Here is an 18,221-nt window from a genome sequence, read left to right on the forward strand (position 1 = left end):
GGGGAGAGAGATAGGAACATCAGTGATGAGAATCATTGATCAGCTGCCTCCTGCATGCCTGCTACTGGGAATCAAGCCCACAACCTAGGCATCTGCCCTGACCAGGAATTGAACTGTGACCTTCTGGTTCATAGGTTGACATTCAACCACTGAGCCACGCCGGCTGTGCCACCCATAAATTTAATGCCTTTTCCATCAAGCACTTATCACGTACTGTGGCCCTAACTTTTGGAGTTTGAGGTGCAACACCAAGACTAACAGGAATTTCTGTTCCTTCACAGCTTCACTGATAGAAGATTCTCACCTCAGCATACAATTTTTTTTTCTTTCCTTAATAAGTTGAGGACTTTCACCTTTTCACTTGCAGGGGTGGGGAACGTCCAGCCCGTGGGCCATATATGGCCTAAGAAATCATTTGGTCTGGCCCTGCCAAGGCATTAGGGACGAGTTAATTAAATGTTTGACCAAATGCCACATGCCAGTTTTTAAGGTGATAATTTTGTATGGTCCGTGAATGGTGTTATAAATATCCCTATGGCCCTGGGCAGAAATAAGGTTTCCCACCATGCAAAGGAAGCACGTGATGCTGATCTTTGCCTGTCTGAATCGCCAGCTCCACTGCTCTAACGGCTGTTATTCAGGAAAATAAGGGTGACTTGCAATAAGCATTGCGATATCTCGACAGTCGATTCGATAACCAGGAAGGCTACCAAGGTACTAAGGGGCAGCTGGAGTATCCATCATGGAGACGCCAGACAAAGGGATGAGGCACGTCTGGGCGGGACAGAGTGGGATGGCACAAGATTTCATCACGCTACTCAGAACAGCACACAATTTAAAACGTTTGAATTGTTTATCAAATTGTTTATTTTCTGGATTCCACATTTCATATTTTCAGACGTTGGTTGACCGTGGAACTGAAACCATGGAAAGTGAAACCGTGCATAAGGGGACCTTCAAAAATATCTGCCCTTTGCTCTGGTGATGTGTTGCTTTGGCAAGCTATTGAGTGCTTAGTTTTATTAGACACAGGGACCTTCCTAGTTATGCACCTAGCATGTTTGGTTTCATGTATGATGAGGCCATGCACTGTGTCTTCTCCATTTGCCTGGTGACAGCCAGCCATCCTGGACCCCTGGACCCTCTGTTAGCAAGGCAGGTCCTGATTCCGCAGATTCACACAACTCTCTCTTACAACTTAGCTTATTCACATCGGGAAATGCCTTTTTATTTCCTATATCCTCGTTCCCTAATCCCAAGTGGTATGATATTTTTTTTCTTCGCTTTTCTCAACTGTTCTTCCTACCTTGCCTCTTGCATCAAAAACATGAGCTTAAGCAAGGTTGATCACCATAAGCAGTGCCAGTGATACCCAGACATAGTGGGAAAGGAAAGTCGTAGGCTTATGGAGGAACAAGGTAAGGGAAGCATGTTCCACACTATGCACGCACATGCATATACTTAAATATGTGTGCACACTCACACATATATCCAGATGCATGTGTATGCCCAGGCATGCACACACGCACATGCAAACCTCATGCACTCGTGCTTATACAGGCACCGTATGCATACGGTAGTAATTGATGCCTTCGTGTTTTAAGTGTAAGTTAGTTTTAATGAAACAAAACCAGCCACAAAAGTTAGGTAGCGTAGTTAGAACTGAAACATTTCGTTTTCATAATTTGAAATCTCTCTATTCTGAATACCCAATTCTTCTTTCTTTAGAAAGAAAAGTTTGCTGGTGCTTCAGAGGAGGCGGTCTCTGTCCAGAGGAATATGCAAGGTATGTGTTTCTCTTTTCTTTATTAAATATATTTTATTGATTTCAGAGAGGACAGGAGAGGGAGAGAGAGATAGAGACATCAGTGATGAGAGAGAACCATTGATTGGCTGCCTTCTGCGTGTCTCACACTGGGAATTGAACCCACAACCTGGGTATGTGCCCTGACCCGGAATCGAACCATGACCTTGTTCATAGGTCAACGCTCAACCACTGAGCCATGCTGGCTGGGCTGCACAGTATGTGTTTCTAGTGTGTGAGCAGATTGCGTTAGAGAATGTCCCGTTCTCACAGTGGAGCTGGCCCCTGCAGTACGCAAAGTCCATCCTCGAGGCCCCTGCAGTGCCCAGTAATACTGCATTCCATTGGCTCCCTAAAGCCTCAAATGCCAGCAATTTTTTCTTCTTTTATTTTTATTGGTTTTAGAGAGAGGAAGGAAGAGAGGGAGGGAGGGAGAGAGAAAAAGAGAGAAACATTGATGTGAGAGAGAAACACCTATGGGTTGCCTCCCGCACACCCCCCGACCGGGGTTCATCAAACCCACAACCTGCGTATGTGCGCTGACCAGGAATTAAACCCTCTACCTTTTGGTGTATGGGATGATGTTCCAACCAATTGAGCCACACCAGCCAGGGCATTATTTTCTTCTTTTGACTTAAAGTTTGTTTCAGATTAAAATGTAAGTGTACTTGAGGAAAGTATTATCTTGCCTAAGCTTTAGTCCCTGATAGCTCTGTTGAGTTTTAAGTGGAAGGATGCCTGGTGCCTGCCTAATCTACAGATTTGCGGAGGCAAAAGAGATAAGTGCTTATATTCTTGAGGTTCATTATACAGTGTTTGATTTGCAATGGGACTTTGTAGTATTCCTGTGACTTCAGATCTCACGCATATGATTTGCCAAGCTCTAGATGGCTTGTTAATTATGAAATATATTAAACTTTTCACTTTATCCTAACTAGAAACTATAAATAAATTACACCAAAAAGAGGAGCAGTTTAATGCGCTGTCTTCTGAATTGGAGAAGTTGCGAGAAAACCTAACAGGTAAGAAGATGTCTCTGGTTACTAAACATTAAGTATAGTAGGCTCCCTAGGATTTGAGATAATTGTAGTATGTTAGAGTAACATATCTATTCAGGCTTAATGTCTTCACTCATTATGGTGATATAATGGGACAGAATACCTGTTTGAGGTCCGTAACCTTCAGCAAACCCTCTCGGTCCTGTTTTCAAACGAGCCAGCGTCCAACCACATCGCTCCACTCCCACTGCTGTCCTTGACCCAAGCCAACCACCTTGCACCTGAGCTACTCCAACAGTTGGCCTCCTGCCTGCTTCTGTCCGTGTTCCCTTCTGTCTGTTCTCAGCACAGCAGCCAGAGTGATCCTCCAGCATCAAGTCAGCCCCCAGCTCCTGCCACTCCTCTGCTCAGGATCGCCCATTGGCTCCCAGATCACTCAGGACCACAGGCTGTGGTCCTTACCATCACACTTACCATCTCTCTCCACTTCCTCTTGCACTAGTTTTCTCGCTGTCCTTTCCACCCCAGCCGCAGTGGCCTCCGTGGAGACACCTGCATGTCAAGCACGTTCTTGCCTCGGGGCCTTTGCACTCACTCTCCCCTCTGCCTGCGGCCCCTTTGCCTTACTTCCTTCAGGTCTTAACTGAACTGTCACCATCTCAGGGAGGCCTTATCAGAGATGTAACCCCCCAACTTCTTTCTTGCTCCTTTCTCTGCTTGTATTTTCTTCTTCTTAGCACTCAGCACTATCTATTATAGTATTTCCTTTCTTTATTGATCTTGTTTATTGCTTATCTTCTTTGCTAGAGTATAATTTTCACAGGGATTGCTATATGTAAATATCCTCAGAGCAAGGCTGGTGTATGGGATACAGGCAGTCAGTTTTTGTTCATTATAACAGCAGTGCTATTTTTTTTTCTATGTCTATTCAGGCATGGAGGCAAAATTTAGAGAGAGAGATGAAAGAGAAGAGCAGTTGATAAAGGCAAAAGAAAAGCTGGAAAACGACATTGCAGAAATAATGAAAATGTCAGGAGATAATTCTTCTCAGTTGACAAAAATGAATGATGAGTTACGTCAGAAAGAAAGGTACGTATGGATGCTCATGAGAGTGCCTGCTTTAGGTTAGGCTCTGAGGCAGGGCCTCGGTGGGAGGGTAGCCCAGGTCTTGAGGGTTGTTGTGTTTTCTTTCTCGTCTCTTCTTTCTCTTATTACCTCAGTGTATACTTGAGTCTACTGCTTAACCTCTAAGGAATAAAATATTGTAGACCTTCCGTTGACTTGTTAGGAAAAGGTAGTTTATCAATGGCAGTAACATCTTTTACAGGCAGTTAAAAATATTTTTAAAATATGTTTTTATTGATTTGAGAGAGAGAGAGAGAGAGAGCTAGGAAGAGGGAGAGAGATAGAAACATCAGTAATAAGAATCATCAATTGGCTGCCTCCTGGATGCCGCCCCCCCTCCCCATCTCCGGGGATGGAGTCTGCAACCTGGGCATGTGCCCTGACTGGGAATCAAACTGGTGACGGCTAGGTGCATGGGATGATGCTCAACCAACTGAGCAACACTGGCTGGGCAGCAGTTAAAAATATTTTTACTGCCCTTACTATTTCCTAATTCTCATAGTAATCCTATGAGGTGAGGATATTATTGTTCCCATTTTAAAGAAAAGGAAACTGAGGCTTAATGAGGTTCAGTAACTTGCCTGAGGTTTCAGATCTAGGCAGTCCAGGTCCCAGTCCTTGCTGCTCTTAATCGCTCCGTTGTACTTCCTCAATGCTAATGCTTCTGTTACCCAATCTCTGCTCTTGTCTTTATTCTGAGGTCTTGTTTGATTTTTTTCTCCTTTTGATAGCTGCCATATGGAAATAAAATGTTTTATAAGGCAAACACTTTCAGAGGACACTTTAGGACAGGGGTCCTCAAACTACGGCCCGCGGGCCACATACAAATACAAATATTGTATTTGTTCCCGTTTTGTTTTTTTACTTCAAAATAAGATATGTGCAGTGTGCATAGGAATTTGTTCATAGTTTTTTTTTAAACTATAGTCCGGCCCTCCAACGGTCTGAGGGACAGTGAACTGGCCCCCTGTTTAAAAAGTTTGAGGACCCCTGCTTTAGGACCACTAGACTTCAGATTCTGAAAGTGTCACTACTTGGACAAGTTACGTTTACACTTCGCCATACACCACACACAGTTCAGTGTTAGTGGGTGACTGGCGACTGGGCCTTGCTTGACCAACGTTGGTCAGACTTGCTGTGAGGCGGGTGCCGCTGGTGGCCGTGACACGGGGTCTTGGAGCAGTTCCATTGCCATAGGTGTTTTATAGGTGTAACGCCCAGAGGTACCACAGGTTTCCCTTCTCCATTTCTAGGCTGATGTCCCATGTTTTCTGTGCATCTTTGTTTGACCACATGGTTATATCTTTTTTTAAAAATATATTTTTTTATTGATTTCAGAGAGGAAGGGAGAGATAGAAAAATCAATGATGAGAGAGAATCATTGATCAGCTGCCTCCTGCCCGCCCCCTACTGGGAATCGAGCCCACAACCTGGGCATGTGCCTTGACCAGGAATCGAACTGTGACCTCCTGGTTCAAGGTCAATGCTCAACCACTGAGCCACATCAGCTGGGCACCCCAAGTTCTTTAAGTTATTTATTGTCATTTTTATGTTCTCAAGCATCATTAGAATGAGTTTTTTATAATCTAGTCTGCTAAAATTTTGACACTTTGTAAATACTCAATATGTTTACTTTCCACTCATTTTTCCCTGTAGATCTATGGACATGAAATAATCCTAACAATTATAGTAGATGCTACTCTAAATAATGTATTTATAGCTATGACAGTTGTTAAAATTAGTCTCCAGGACAAATCAAGTTTTTTGGTTGCTTATTTCAGATGTTATTAATTACTCATAATATTTATAATCATTAATTCAATTTGATTAATAGTATCTTTCTGGTAGAACTCTAGAACTGAAAGCATTCTTTTGAAAAATCTGACACGGTGTATTGAAACTTCTCCTAGAGATGTGGAAGAATTACAGCTAAAACTTACAAAGGCCAATGAAAATGTGAGCTGTCTGCAGAAAAGTATTGGGGATGTAACTCTCAAAGCTGAACAAAGCCAGAAAGAAGCAACTAAAAAGCATGAGGAAGAAAAGAAAGACTTGCTGAAAAAATTGCTGGACCTGGTAAGGAGGGAGCACATGGGACTGTTTGCTGGCGAGGGAGGTGAGGGGCAGTTCAGTTGTGGTGAGGTGACTCATTTCTTCTCTCGGGGCTCCCACAGGAAAAGAAGATGGAAACGAGCCACAACCAGTGTCAAGATCTGAAAGCCAGGTATGAGGAAGCCAGTTCTGAGACCAAGGCGAAGCATGAGGAGGCTCTGCAGAAGCTGCAGACGCTGCTGCGGGGCACAGAGGAGAGGCTGGCGGCCACCCAGGAGCAGAACAAGGACTTGTTGCAGGAAGTGGTGGAACTGAAAAAACAAGCCGAGGATGCTAGAGTAAGTGGCAGAGGGAATTACGTTGCATTTGTTTGCTTGGGTTCTGCTTCAGGCTGGAAGGGCCCTTAGCAAGTGTCAGCTAAGGAGATGAGCTTGACAAATGTTCGCCTTGCCAGTGCATGGCCTCATGGCGAATCGCATTTCCCACCAGCCGCTGTCCTTGTCCGGGGTAGGCCGTAGCTGCAGGTCTCTTCCCCTGAGTGTACCATGTGGCCATCGCCCCCTCTGCTGTCACAAAGAGTCCGATGTGGCTGAGATCGGTCTGCCTTCTTGGAATAGACTCTTTGTTGTGGAAAAGCTTGTTCCTCTAATCTTGGCCATCTTGCAGCCAGCTTGCGCTAGGGGCTAGGAGGGACCTGTTGCAGAAAAGCCAGAGGCAGAGGCCAGGTGCGGAGGTGAGCAGGGAATGGAGCCTGGTTGGAGGAACAGCTCCCAGAGATTAGGACTCTGGAGAGCACTTTTGCATGCTCCCCAGGAAGGCACAGTGAGCTTATTGAAGGAAGCTGGATTCAGGGCCCGCAAGGAAGCATCTGTTATTAAATAGAGTAGAACTTGATGTATTGCATTTCGTTTTGTGGTCAGGATTGTATCTGTACCCTAGTAGATTTTTTTGACTCTGGTAACTTCATGTTCAACCTTCCTACTAGTTTTTAACTTTTTCTTACTGCCATTTAACTTACTGAGAGAAAAGTAAATACTTGTCTTTATTTTTAATATTCCAGAGAAATGTTTATAGAGGAGGAGTTTGCTAGAAAGAAAATCTACAAAGAGCATCTGTAGGTCTTGAAATGGATCCCATTTAAAACTTGTAAATTAAGTGGATTGTAACACAATATATGTCATGTACAAGATGCCTAAGTTTTCTCCCTCCTGCATGCTGGCCACCAGGGCTTTCTCTTCTCCCTCCCTGTACAATATCTAAAGATTTATGAGCCATTCACTTAACACTGGATGTAAGTTCCAGATCTTCTGTCTTTGTGGTTCCCTTGATCTGGACGGACTCCAGTTTTTTCGTGTTTCCCTTAAAAATGTTGCAGCCTGACCTGACCACAGCATTCTAGTAGTTTGTGTAAGTCTCATTAATCTTGTTTCTAGCTGGGTGTTTGTTTGTTTACAAGGTCATTTGGTTCACATGCCGGCATTGCTCCCCCTCCAAAGTGTCTGGATATTCGGTTTCTGTGGCTTTCGGTGTTTGTCAACAACACTGGCTCACAGGCTCTTCTTGAGAATCTGATGAAATCTTAAGATGTTTTTCCTGGGAAAGTTTACATATACACTCGACAAGTTTATGTGACATTCCAGGAGGTGCATGTGGCCCAGGAGGCCTCTGTTTCCCAAGTTGAGGCCTCTGTTTCCCTGGATCTATAGCTGTGCTGTCCAGGACAGTAAAATGTAAATTAGTCAAATATATATATATGTTGGATTGTGTTTTTAAGGATTTCAAATGCACATTTCTGTGATAATTGGTCTGTATATTGCATTGTGTGCCCACCACCCAAAGTCTCATCATCTTCCGCCACCATACATTTGGCCCCCTTTACCCTTTACTACTCCCCGCCCCTCTTCCCACCGGGGGCCACCGTACTGTTTGTGTCAGTTTTATATCCCACATCTGACCGAAATCACGTGGTTCATAGCTTTTTCTTCCTGACTCATTTCGCTTTGCATGTAAGTCAGGTTGTAGTAAGGCCGGCCGTTTAGTCACTCACCGTGCTCAAGTGCTCACACATGTGGCTAGAGGCTAGCACACAGGACCGAGCAGGCGGAGCACATTTACACCATTGCTGAAAGTTCTGGACGGCGCTGGTAGAGACACTGTGGTCAATTTATGTATCTAAACCAGTGCATTTGTTAAAAAACCCACTTATTTTCATTGCCAGAGCTTAGCGAAGTAATCTGTGTCTTTAATGTTGTATGTAATAGTGGGACTAGATCCGTGTCAGGCCAGCAACTCTCCTTTAGTAAGTAAGGGCCTGCCGTGAGTTTGAAAGCAACAGATTTTTTTCCCTTGCCCTTACCCCGCCACCCCCCCCCCCCGCACTTTTATTTTTTGAAAATATGCTCACTTTTTATAGTTTGTTGGATTGTATTTTTAAAGATTCTTTTGTGCCTCCTTTCTACATAGACATTGTTGGATAATTAGAATGGCAGGGGAGAATCCTAAGCCCTGATGTCAAAAATCACACTACTGTTTTTTCTTTTTAATTTATATATTTTTATTTATTTCAGAGAGGAAGGGAGAGGGAGAGATAGAAACATCAGTGATGAGAGAGAATCATTGATTGGCTGCCTCCTGCATACCCCACACTGGGGACTGAGCCCGCAACCTGGGCTTGCGCCCTGACCGGGAATCGAACTGTGACCTCCTGGTTCATAAGTTGACACTCAACCATGGAGCCATGCCGGCCGGGCCACACTACTGTTTTTACCTTAAGAAAGCTATCAAGAATAATCTCAAAAATTCTCTGAAAGATAAAAGAAACTAATAGCTGTCTCGGCCCTTTGCAGAGCTAATCCCTCTCTGTAGTATCTTTTATGGGCTCTTTTCTTCGGTACTCTTTCCCTTGTTATTCAGATAGTTTTCGTGACATTTATTATAAAAATTTTAACTTTTATGATTTAGGCTACATTAAGTTATCTGGGCTTGCATGTGTCTGCTTGATTTCATCTTATTTCCATTCTCCCCACCTTTTGTTTCTGTAGTCGCTAACTTGTTTGTTAACATCAGCCCAAAGAGAAACCGAGCTAATGTCAGAAGAGCTGAGGGGTCTGAGGTCAGAGAAGCAGCTTCTGGCGCAGGAGGGCAATGCTTTAAAGTCAGAGAAAGGTGCGCTCATGTCCAAGCTTGTAGAGGCAGAGACCAGAGTAACGTTCCTCCAGGAAGACCAGCGGAAGCTGTGGTCGATAAACGAAGCCCTTAATTTAGAAAAGGAGCAACTCTTAGAAGAAAAGCTGCATCAGCAGGGGCAGCTCCAGAGTGAAGCTCTGGCTGCAGAGAGAGAGAAACTGCTTCAGGAAGTCACTGTCGCACAGGAAGAGCTCCTGAAGATGCACACGGAAAACGCCTCTCTGCAGGCTTCCAGAGCCGCCCTGCAGGCCCTCGTGGAGGAGCTCCAGTTCAGCAAGGAGAGCCTGACCGCCGAGTGCCAGAAGGACCGGGAAGAAAAAGACCACCTGGAGGACCGCGTCAAGAAGCTCGTGAGCGAGAACCTTGCTGTGGCTAAAGATAAAGACAAGACCATTAAGAAGCTGCAGAGCTCTTACGAGGAGCTGGTCAGAGACCAGAAGGCCTTGGTGCAGGAGATCAAAGATCTCACGGCGGAGAAAAAGTCAGCGGCGGAGAAGCAGTCGGGCCTTGAAAACATATGCGTAGCCCTAAAGGTCGAAATGGATGGGCTCTTGCAGAGCAGCAGGGACCTGCAGCTGGAGAAGGGCGCACTGCTTCAGGACCAGGACAAGCTCAGCACCAGCCTGGCCACTGCGCTCCAGGTCAAGCAGCTGCTCAGCGCCGAAGCCAGCGGGCTCCGTGCGCAGCTGGACACCGCCAGCAAAGGGCTGAGGAAGGCCGAGCTGGAGGCCATGCAGCTTCAGGCCGAAAACACCAGCCTCACGAAGCTCCTGGAGGAGATTAAGGCCAGCCGGGAGATCACGGACTCCGAGTGCATCCAGCTCCTGCACGAGAAGGAGATCCTGGCCATGTCTGAGAGGAGGCTCCTGGCCGAGAAGGAAGAACTCGTGCGTGAAAATAGGCTCGTCATTGAGAAACTCGGCCAGTGCTCCGGGGAGGCCGTGCGCGTGGAGACGAGCCTGAACGAGAAGATCGCGTACCTGACCTCGGAGAAGGAGACCGTTTGTCAGAAGGCGTCTAAGATCAAAAGGCAGCTGGACAGCCTCCTGAAGGAAAAGTCTGTGCTGGAAACACAGAACGGAGATTTACTTGCAGAAAGAGAGAATTCCATCAACTGCATAGGAGAGCTTAAAAGGAAGTACGAGCAAGAGTCTGCAAACAAGAGGCTCGTTGTGCAAGAGAAGATGAAGCTCTTGGGTAACCTCGATGCTCTGAAGAAAGAGCTCCAGGAGAGAAAAAAGGAAAACCAAGAACTGGCCACCGCCAAGTGCGAGCTCTCACTGATGCTGAAAGAGGCCCAGAGCGCCAAAGAGCACCTGGAAAAGGAGCACACCCACATCCAGCAGGCCAGGGAGAGCCTGCAGGCTGAGCTGGAAACGTGCTGCTCCGAGAAGGACCAGATGCTGAGGGACGGGCTGAGCCTGCAGGAGGAGTGCCAGAAACTGAAGGAGGAGGTGTGCGCGGTGCAGCAGTCCTTGCTCCTGGAGCAGGAGGCCCGGGCCAAGGAGAGCGAGTCAGCCTCCTACGAGAACAGCAAGTTACTTGGGAGGGCAGCGTGCCTGGAGCAGGAGCTGGAAGAGCTGAGAGCGTCCACCAAGGAGCTCCAGGCCGAAAACGTGGGGCTCGTCCAAGAGAAGAGCACCTCTGAGCAGAAGGTGGCGGAGATCCTGAAGGAAAAGGAGCTCCTGACTGCAGAGACGGCGCGGCTGGCTGCCAACATCGAGACGCTGCGCAGCGACTTCGCCTCCCTGTCCAAGTCCAAGCTGGAGTTGCAGGAGCTGCACAGCTGCCTCAGCAAGATCCTGGATGACCTGCGGCTGAGCCACCAGGCGGCCGTGGCCGACCGGGCCCAGGCGCTGCAGGACAACAGCAGCCTGCTGGCTGAGAAGAGGGAAGTGGCGCTGAAGTGGGATGAGCTCCTGAAGGAGAAGGAGACGCTGGCCGAAAGCTACTTCATCCTCCAGAAGGAGATCAGCCAGCTGGCCAAAACCAACAGCCACATTTCCGCCAACCTCCTAGAGTCTCAGAACGAAAATCGTATCTTGAGGAAAGACAAGAGCAAGCTCACCCTTAAAATTAGAGAGCTCGAGACTCTCCACTCATTCACGGTAACGTGGGAGGTCCCAGCACTGAGCACCTGGACTAACACTGCACTAACTCCTTAGTGGCCAGGGCGTGTGTGTCCGTTTCCCTACAAGGCAGTCCACCCCATTTTCTCCGTTGTTTGTATGTCTCTAGCTGTTGTTGCCACCCGAAAGGGCACTTCTTTACTAAATGTCTAATTGCAGGTCTCTCTCCATTAGAAAGAGTTGTAAACTGTGAATAACAAGGATATACTTTTTAACTTGAGGGGGAAATTTTCATGAAAAAGTCAAATGGGGCTCTTTTTTAAAAATATGTTCTTATTGATTTCAGAGAGGAAGGGAGAGGGAGAGAGAGAATCATCAGTGATGAGAGAGAATCATTGGTCAGCTGCCTCCTGCACACCCCACACTGGGGGACGGAGCCTACAACCTAGGCATGTGCCCTGACCGGGAATCGAACCGTGACCTCCTGGTTCATAGGTCGATGCTCAACCACTGAGCCACATCAGCTGGGCTCAAATATGGTTAAGGCTTATGAACAATAGTAAAATGGGCACATTGTTGAAATATATAGTGTCTTCTATTTGGCTTTTTACTGTTTCGTTGTGTCCATCCATTTGGAGTTGGAAGGCTCCAGTGGAACCTGCATGGCTGGGAACAGGGAAGGCATAACACTGAATTCCCCTATGTGTCATTGGACCACTTGTAGTTGCAAGCAGCTGCCTAAAAGGGTTTTCATTTATTTTATGATTTTTTTTAACAGATTGCCAGCTAAGGGTTTATTTCCCTATTCATACTATCTTTTTTATTCACAGCCATGTTTATATTCATTACCCACCACTTCTCATAGGCATTTCCATTCAGTGCTACTCCTTAAGCACTTGACCCTTACATTCTAATTGCGCAAATAATTTTTATTTTTACTTGAAAAATTCCCCACCTCAATTCTGAGTGGTTTCAAAAGCCCCCCAGTTTGAACTAGCAAGGCCAGTATTGTAAGCTTAGAACGGGTACATGTGATTAAGAGAAAAATGCAGCCACGAAAGGGTATCGCTCTTGATCGTCACTGCATGTTTCTCTCAAGCCTAAGCCAGGATGGCGAGTGTGACTGTCAGTGTCGCTTAGAAGGCACAGGTTCAGAGGGGCCAGTGGTAACCGGTTTACTGAGAAATGGCCTGGGAAGGGAGCAGAACCCCTCATGTCTCAGTCAGCGTGCGGACCTCAGGCGGGCCCGTCCCTGTGTGACCCCTGGGCAGCGCAGCCTGAGCATTGACCTCGCGGGGTTGGCGAGCCTGGCCCGTGTCTCACAGTGCTTTCTTGTGTTTAGGCTGCTCAAACAGCGGAAGACGCCATGCAGATCATGGAACAGATGACCAAAGAGAAGTCGGAAACTCTCGCCTTCTTGGAGGATACCAAGCAAACCAATGAAAAACTCCAGAATGAAGTAATCAGATTTAAATGGCTTTTTGTACAAAGGACAGCTTATCGACTTCACGGGATGTTTGATCATTAACTCAGGATTGTTTATTTTTTTGAAGCGTGGCCTCATGCAGGTTTGATCTTCGTTAGCGGAGTCGAATGTACACCAGAACCACGATAATATTAAATAAAGTGTATTACTTCATTGCTTCCCTAGTAGGATCCACCTTTTAAAAACAGGGGGAAACCCTAACAGCGTGGCTTTCTGTGGTGACTGTTTGATAGAACTACTGAGAGGAGGCGCTGATAACATGCTCTAGTTTTTGTGTCTTTTCTCTTAGATCACACACACTTTTTTTTTTTTTCCAACTCTCTCCCAACTTTGAGCCACTAAATTTCATTCCTCAGCTCCGAGTTTGACGTAGGCCTTTTCTTGGCCTAATTCAGTACTGGTTCCCAATTGTGTCATCTCGAATTCGTCACTTCTGGGTCTTGGATACATTTGTGGTGTCGAGATCATTTCGATTCTGTCCAAAAGTAGCATTCTCGTTCTTATACCCTCCTCTGATTTCCCTCCTCCACCCTCCCAACTCATATTAGTCCTTTCTGCCTTTGGAAGGATGTTACCTAAATCCTAAGCAGGGTGATTCACTGGAATAGTGTACATAAAATTCTATAGAACTTTGGGTACTTTTATTTTTTACTATATTTTAAAATATATTTTTATTGATTTCAGAGAGGAAGAGAGAGTTAGAAACATCAATGGTGAGAGAGAATCATTGACTGGCTGCCTCCTGCATATCCCCTACTGGGGATTGAGCCTGCAACCCAGACATATGCCCTTGACTGGAATCGAACCCAGGACCCTTCAGTCCACAGGCTGACGCTCTATGCACTGAGCCAAACCATCTAGGGCCTTTAGGTGCTTTTAAACATAACAAGCAGATAAGACATTAAGTAAAGCACAATAAAGACATAGCCTTCTCATTATGGAAGATCCAGGATGTGTATCTGTGAAAGACACGAGCATTTTGAGGTAATTATAGGGTCAATAAAACTTGACACGGTAGGGAGTATATTTATAGAATTGACAGTCTTCGGAGAAGACTTTAAGCTAAAAATATAAAAACATTTTAAAAATCATTGATGATCATCAACGTTAGAAACTAAAGTAAATGAGAAGGTTTTAGGGACTGGCTCTCACCTCCTAGAATCGTGTGCCTCAATAGCACACGCCCAGGTGTCTTGGTTGAGCCAGAATGAATCAAGGCTGAATGAATCATTTTCTGGACCCACTGTGATATTTTGTTTTTCTTGTTCAGTGTTACTGGAATGTTAGAGGGCACCAACAGGAAGATGGTGTGTAAAAATTAGCAAGACACTTTTTAGGACTCCTGACTGGTGACCTGTGGCAGAGCAAAAGTCTCTCTGGCCATGGGAGATAAGTAAACAAATCCCAGAGAGCCAGCCGGCGCCCGGAGCACACACTGTGTGATGGGTGACCCCCTAAAGGGCTCCCCGCCTAGAACTGCATTCCCTGCCAGAGCCTGTGATTGGTCACGTCCCCACTCACCCCTGTCCCACGTCTGGATTCCCGCCAGGGGCCAGGCAGGCCCTATTCCTGGCTGTGTCCCCCGTGGGCAGGTGGTGGGGCTGAGCCTGTGTGAGGGCCTTCCAGTACCACCACATGGCTTTTTCCTTCTCAGGTTGAAGTTCCAGTGGGTAACTCTTATCCCCCGTCTACACATGTTTTGTTTCAAGTAACTTTTAAAATGAGGACTATGTAAAATTGGTACTGGTGTTGAAAAATATCATAGCCTGAATCACTAATTTTAAGGAGAGAGGTTTGTTTTCATTACAAAGAAGAACACTTACTGAGGTCAAGCCTTTGCAATTTCTTTCTTTTTTTTTTTTTAAGGTGGTTCATACTTGAATAGCAAGTTCAATGATAAATGTCAGGAATTGTACACAAGGTGAAATGAAACTTTCGTTTTAACTTACGAAGCAGTTTAGTCTGACATTTTGACCAGGTGTTCAGGAATCCAACTAGGTGTAAAGGGGGGTGGTTTACAGTTTATAACACTTGGTCATATGCAATCTTTTCACCAGGGTGATTTTTTAAAAATAAGTGACTGAGTTCACTATTTTTTTAATGCCCATTTTCGTGAATAATTTGTCATTATTCAGTCATGTCATTGGAAAACGAGATAATTTCACCGAGCTTTTTTCTCTTGGTCTTTAAGTTGGATACACTTAAAGAAAACAACTTGAAAAATGTGGAAGAGCTGAACAAGTCGAAAGAACTTCTGACTGTTGAGAATCAGAAAATGGAAGAATTCAGGAAAGAAATGTAAGTTTATCTCCTGTGAGAGAGGTTGTGGAACTTACTAAAATCACAAACGTGAAAACAATGCTAATTATTTAAAAAACAAACAAAACTTAACAAGTACATGGAGTAAAAATAGTCTCCCTCCTGCCCCCTCGGTGTTACTGTACCTGAGAAGTAGTCCCTATAACACACTGTCGTAAGTCAGACATACAGGTGTGGTAAAGACCAAGATGAAATGTGTGCTGGCTGGTGGCCCTAACCCCAACCCAGCGCCCACTGCCAGCATCCCACCTCTGAGCTCTCTGGGCCGTACTAGGAAACGGAGGGGCAGGGCCGGAGTGGGCCTCACAAAGAGAGCTTGGGCGTCGAAGATGATCCCTCCTCCCAGCTATACGACTGCTGGTCTCTGGTCACGGTCATTCCACTGGTTGGTGTGGAAGTATTCAAGGTCCTTGCTCAATCGTTCTGTCCGGCCACCTCCCCCACAGCGTGGGGTGGTTTCACCTCTCATAAGAGACAGATGGCTTTTGTGCCCCCTTCCTTGAATGATCCCCACAAGCACTGAAAGCTTAGCGTCATGCCTGTGGAAGCAGAGGACCAGGGGCAGAAGACGGTGCTGCTGCCCCTCTAACCTCGGCCTGTCTTCCTCCCTGGAGCCGTACTCCCCTGATCCCTGATGGCCGTGGTCCAGGTAAGGGGCCAGGTCACAAGGCGGACAGAGCCTAGGCTGCTTCTTTTTTTTTTTTTAATCCTCAACCAAGAATAAGTTTTCATTGATCTTTTTAGAGAGAGAGGAAGGGAGAGAGAAAGGAAAAACAAAACAAAACATCGATTGGTTGCCTCCCATAAGTGCCCCAGCTGGGGCTGGGACCTACAATGCAAGAATCAAACCCGAAACCTTTTGGTGATGCTCTAACCAACTGAGCCATTGGGCCAGGGCTAGGCTGCTTTGATTAACTTCTTCCTGGCCCACCTCTATGAAGTGCATGTACCCACTGCGCTCAAAAGAAAAAAAGGTGTTTCTATTTTCAAATCAGGTCCATGCCGCCAGTTTTTTAAAAATGTATACATTTTATTGATTTCAGAGAGGAAGGGAGAGGGAGAGAGAGATAGAAACATCAGTGATGAGAGAGAATCGTTGATCGGCTGCTGCCTGCACACCCCCAATGGGATTGAGTCCGCAACCCAGACATGTGCCCTGACTGGGAATCGAACCGTGACCTCCTGGTTCATAGGTTGACACTCAGCCACTGATCCATGCTGGCCGGGCCACCAGTTTTAAGTCCAGTTTTCTCAATTCTACAGCTTACTGCTGCCTTTATGACTTGGGGCAAATCTTTTCAGCTCCCTGAACCTCCGTTTTCTCATCTTTAAAATACAAATAATACCATGAGCTTCCTTAAGGGTTTGAGGATTCAATGAGAAAATGTGTAAATAAGCATTTTTGTTGATTTTAAAGCATCGAACAAAGACTTAGGACATTTTGATATTTCTTAGACCCCTTGTTTTAATTTTCCTCGCTGTGGGCTCCTAATAGACACCAAGGATTGAAAAACCTTTAAAAGATGGAAATCTTTCCTAGAGAAAGAATAGGATCACAAATGTCTCTCACAGGCCACACAAACACTGAGACCAAACATCCCCTGAGGAGGGCAGTGCTCACCTGGGAGTGAAAGGTTTGGCTTATGATGATTTCATCATGAGTAAAACCTTTTATTTGGTCAGGAATTGATTAGACAGAAGATGGGCTTCAGCTGTCCTATGTGCGTGTATGTTTTGATCCATGGCTAACATCAAGCCTCCCAGGTTTTGATGTCTGTTTGTTTTTTTAATATATTTTTATTGATTTCGGAGAGTAAGGGAGAGAGAGAGAAAAATCAATGATGAGAAAGAATCATTGATTGGCTGCCTCCTGCATACCCCCTACTGGGGATTGAGCCCACAACCCGGGCATGTGCCCTTGACCAGAATCAAACCCTGGACACTCCAGTTCGCAGGCCAATGCTCTATCCACCGAGCCAAATCGGCTAGGGCAAGCCTCCTAGGTTTTGAATGACTAATTACCTGAGGCTAAAATTCCCTCTGTCTCAGTTTTCCTTCACTTGCTAAATAAATATCTCTGTAAGACAACAAATTTAATGTGCTAATAAGAGAATTGCTTTGTAGATTTATTCCCCTAAATCTTCACGAGGCCAGCCCAGTGTGCATATTGTAGGTGGATGGAGAACTAAAAATCTAGAAAACTGAGATGCCAAGCACCGCCACCCATTAGACAATTGAAGTTAAAAATAGATGTGTTCATGCGTCAGCGGATGGATTTATACCCAGATGACTGGACTCAGAATTCAGCCATGTATGGCAGCTTGCTAAATGGAGTGTAGCCAGCACAGACTCAAGATTCATAATTGTATCAAAACCTGCGATGGCATAAAACCACAATGTAGTGATCAAATAAAATATTCGGAATGTCCATGTAGGGAGGTTAACAACTCGGGAGGTATATTTTGGATAATTTTAACCTTGGAAAGATGCTTAGTAAATAGAGTTAGCCAGCTCAAGTTTTTTTGTGTTGTTGTGTTTTAAATAGATTTTTATTGATTTCAGAGAGGAAGGGAAAGGGAAAGAGAGACAGAAACATTAATGATGAGAGAGAATCATTTATCAGCTGCCTCCTGCATGTCCCCTACTGGGGCTTGAACCTGCAACTGGCCATGTGCCCTGACCGGGCATCGAACCCTGACCACTTGGTTCATAGGTTGATGCTCAACCATTGAGTCACACCAGCCAGGCCCTGCTCATCCTATATAAGAAAGCAGTGATATGCAAATTAACCCTCACACCCTCACAAGATGGCTGCCTACAACCAGGCCGGCAGGGGGGTTAGTGAGGGACGACCAAACGACTGAACAGCAGGCAACCAGCGAAGGGCAACCAGGCCGGCGGGGGGGCCGTGAGGGGCAACCAGGCCGGCAGGGGGGGGGCAGTTGGGGGTGATTAGGCTGGCAGGAGGGGCAACTATACTGGCGGGGGGGGGCAGTTAGGGGCAACCAGGCAGGCAGGCAGGTGAGCGATTAGGAGCCAGCAGTCCAGGATTGTGAAAGGGATGTCCCAGATTGGAGAGGTTGCAGGCTGGACTGAGGGGATCTCCCCCCCCCCCCCTGCATGAATTTCGTGCACCAGGCCTCTAGTGTTTTATATGCTGATATTCACAAGATAGGTTAGCA

General features: G+C 45.9%; 1 protein-coding gene across 1 annotated transcript in view; it reads left to right on the top strand.

Moving 5' to 3' along the window:
* The window catches only part of CLIP1 (CAP-Gly domain containing linker protein 1), a 62,047-nt gene that overhangs the window by 23,272 nt on the left and 20,554 nt on the right, over nt 1-18,221 (top strand). Inside the window, 7 exon segments of the mRNA XM_023745061.1 lie at nt 1,729-1,786; nt 2,743-2,826; nt 3,735-3,891; nt 5,838-6,003; nt 6,102-6,317; nt 12,577-12,693; nt 14,912-15,018. Coding sequence (XP_023600829.1) covers nt 1,729-1,786; nt 2,743-2,826; nt 3,735-3,891; nt 5,838-6,003; nt 6,102-6,317; nt 12,577-12,693; nt 14,912-15,018 — 905 coding nt within the window.

Source organism: Myotis lucifugus, unplaced genomic scaffold (assembly GCF_000147115.1).
Source record: "Myotis lucifugus unplaced genomic scaffold, Myoluc2.0 scaffold_511, whole genome shotgun sequence".
NCBI classification, from domain to species: domain Eukaryota; kingdom Metazoa; phylum Chordata; class Mammalia; order Chiroptera; family Vespertilionidae; genus Myotis; species Myotis lucifugus.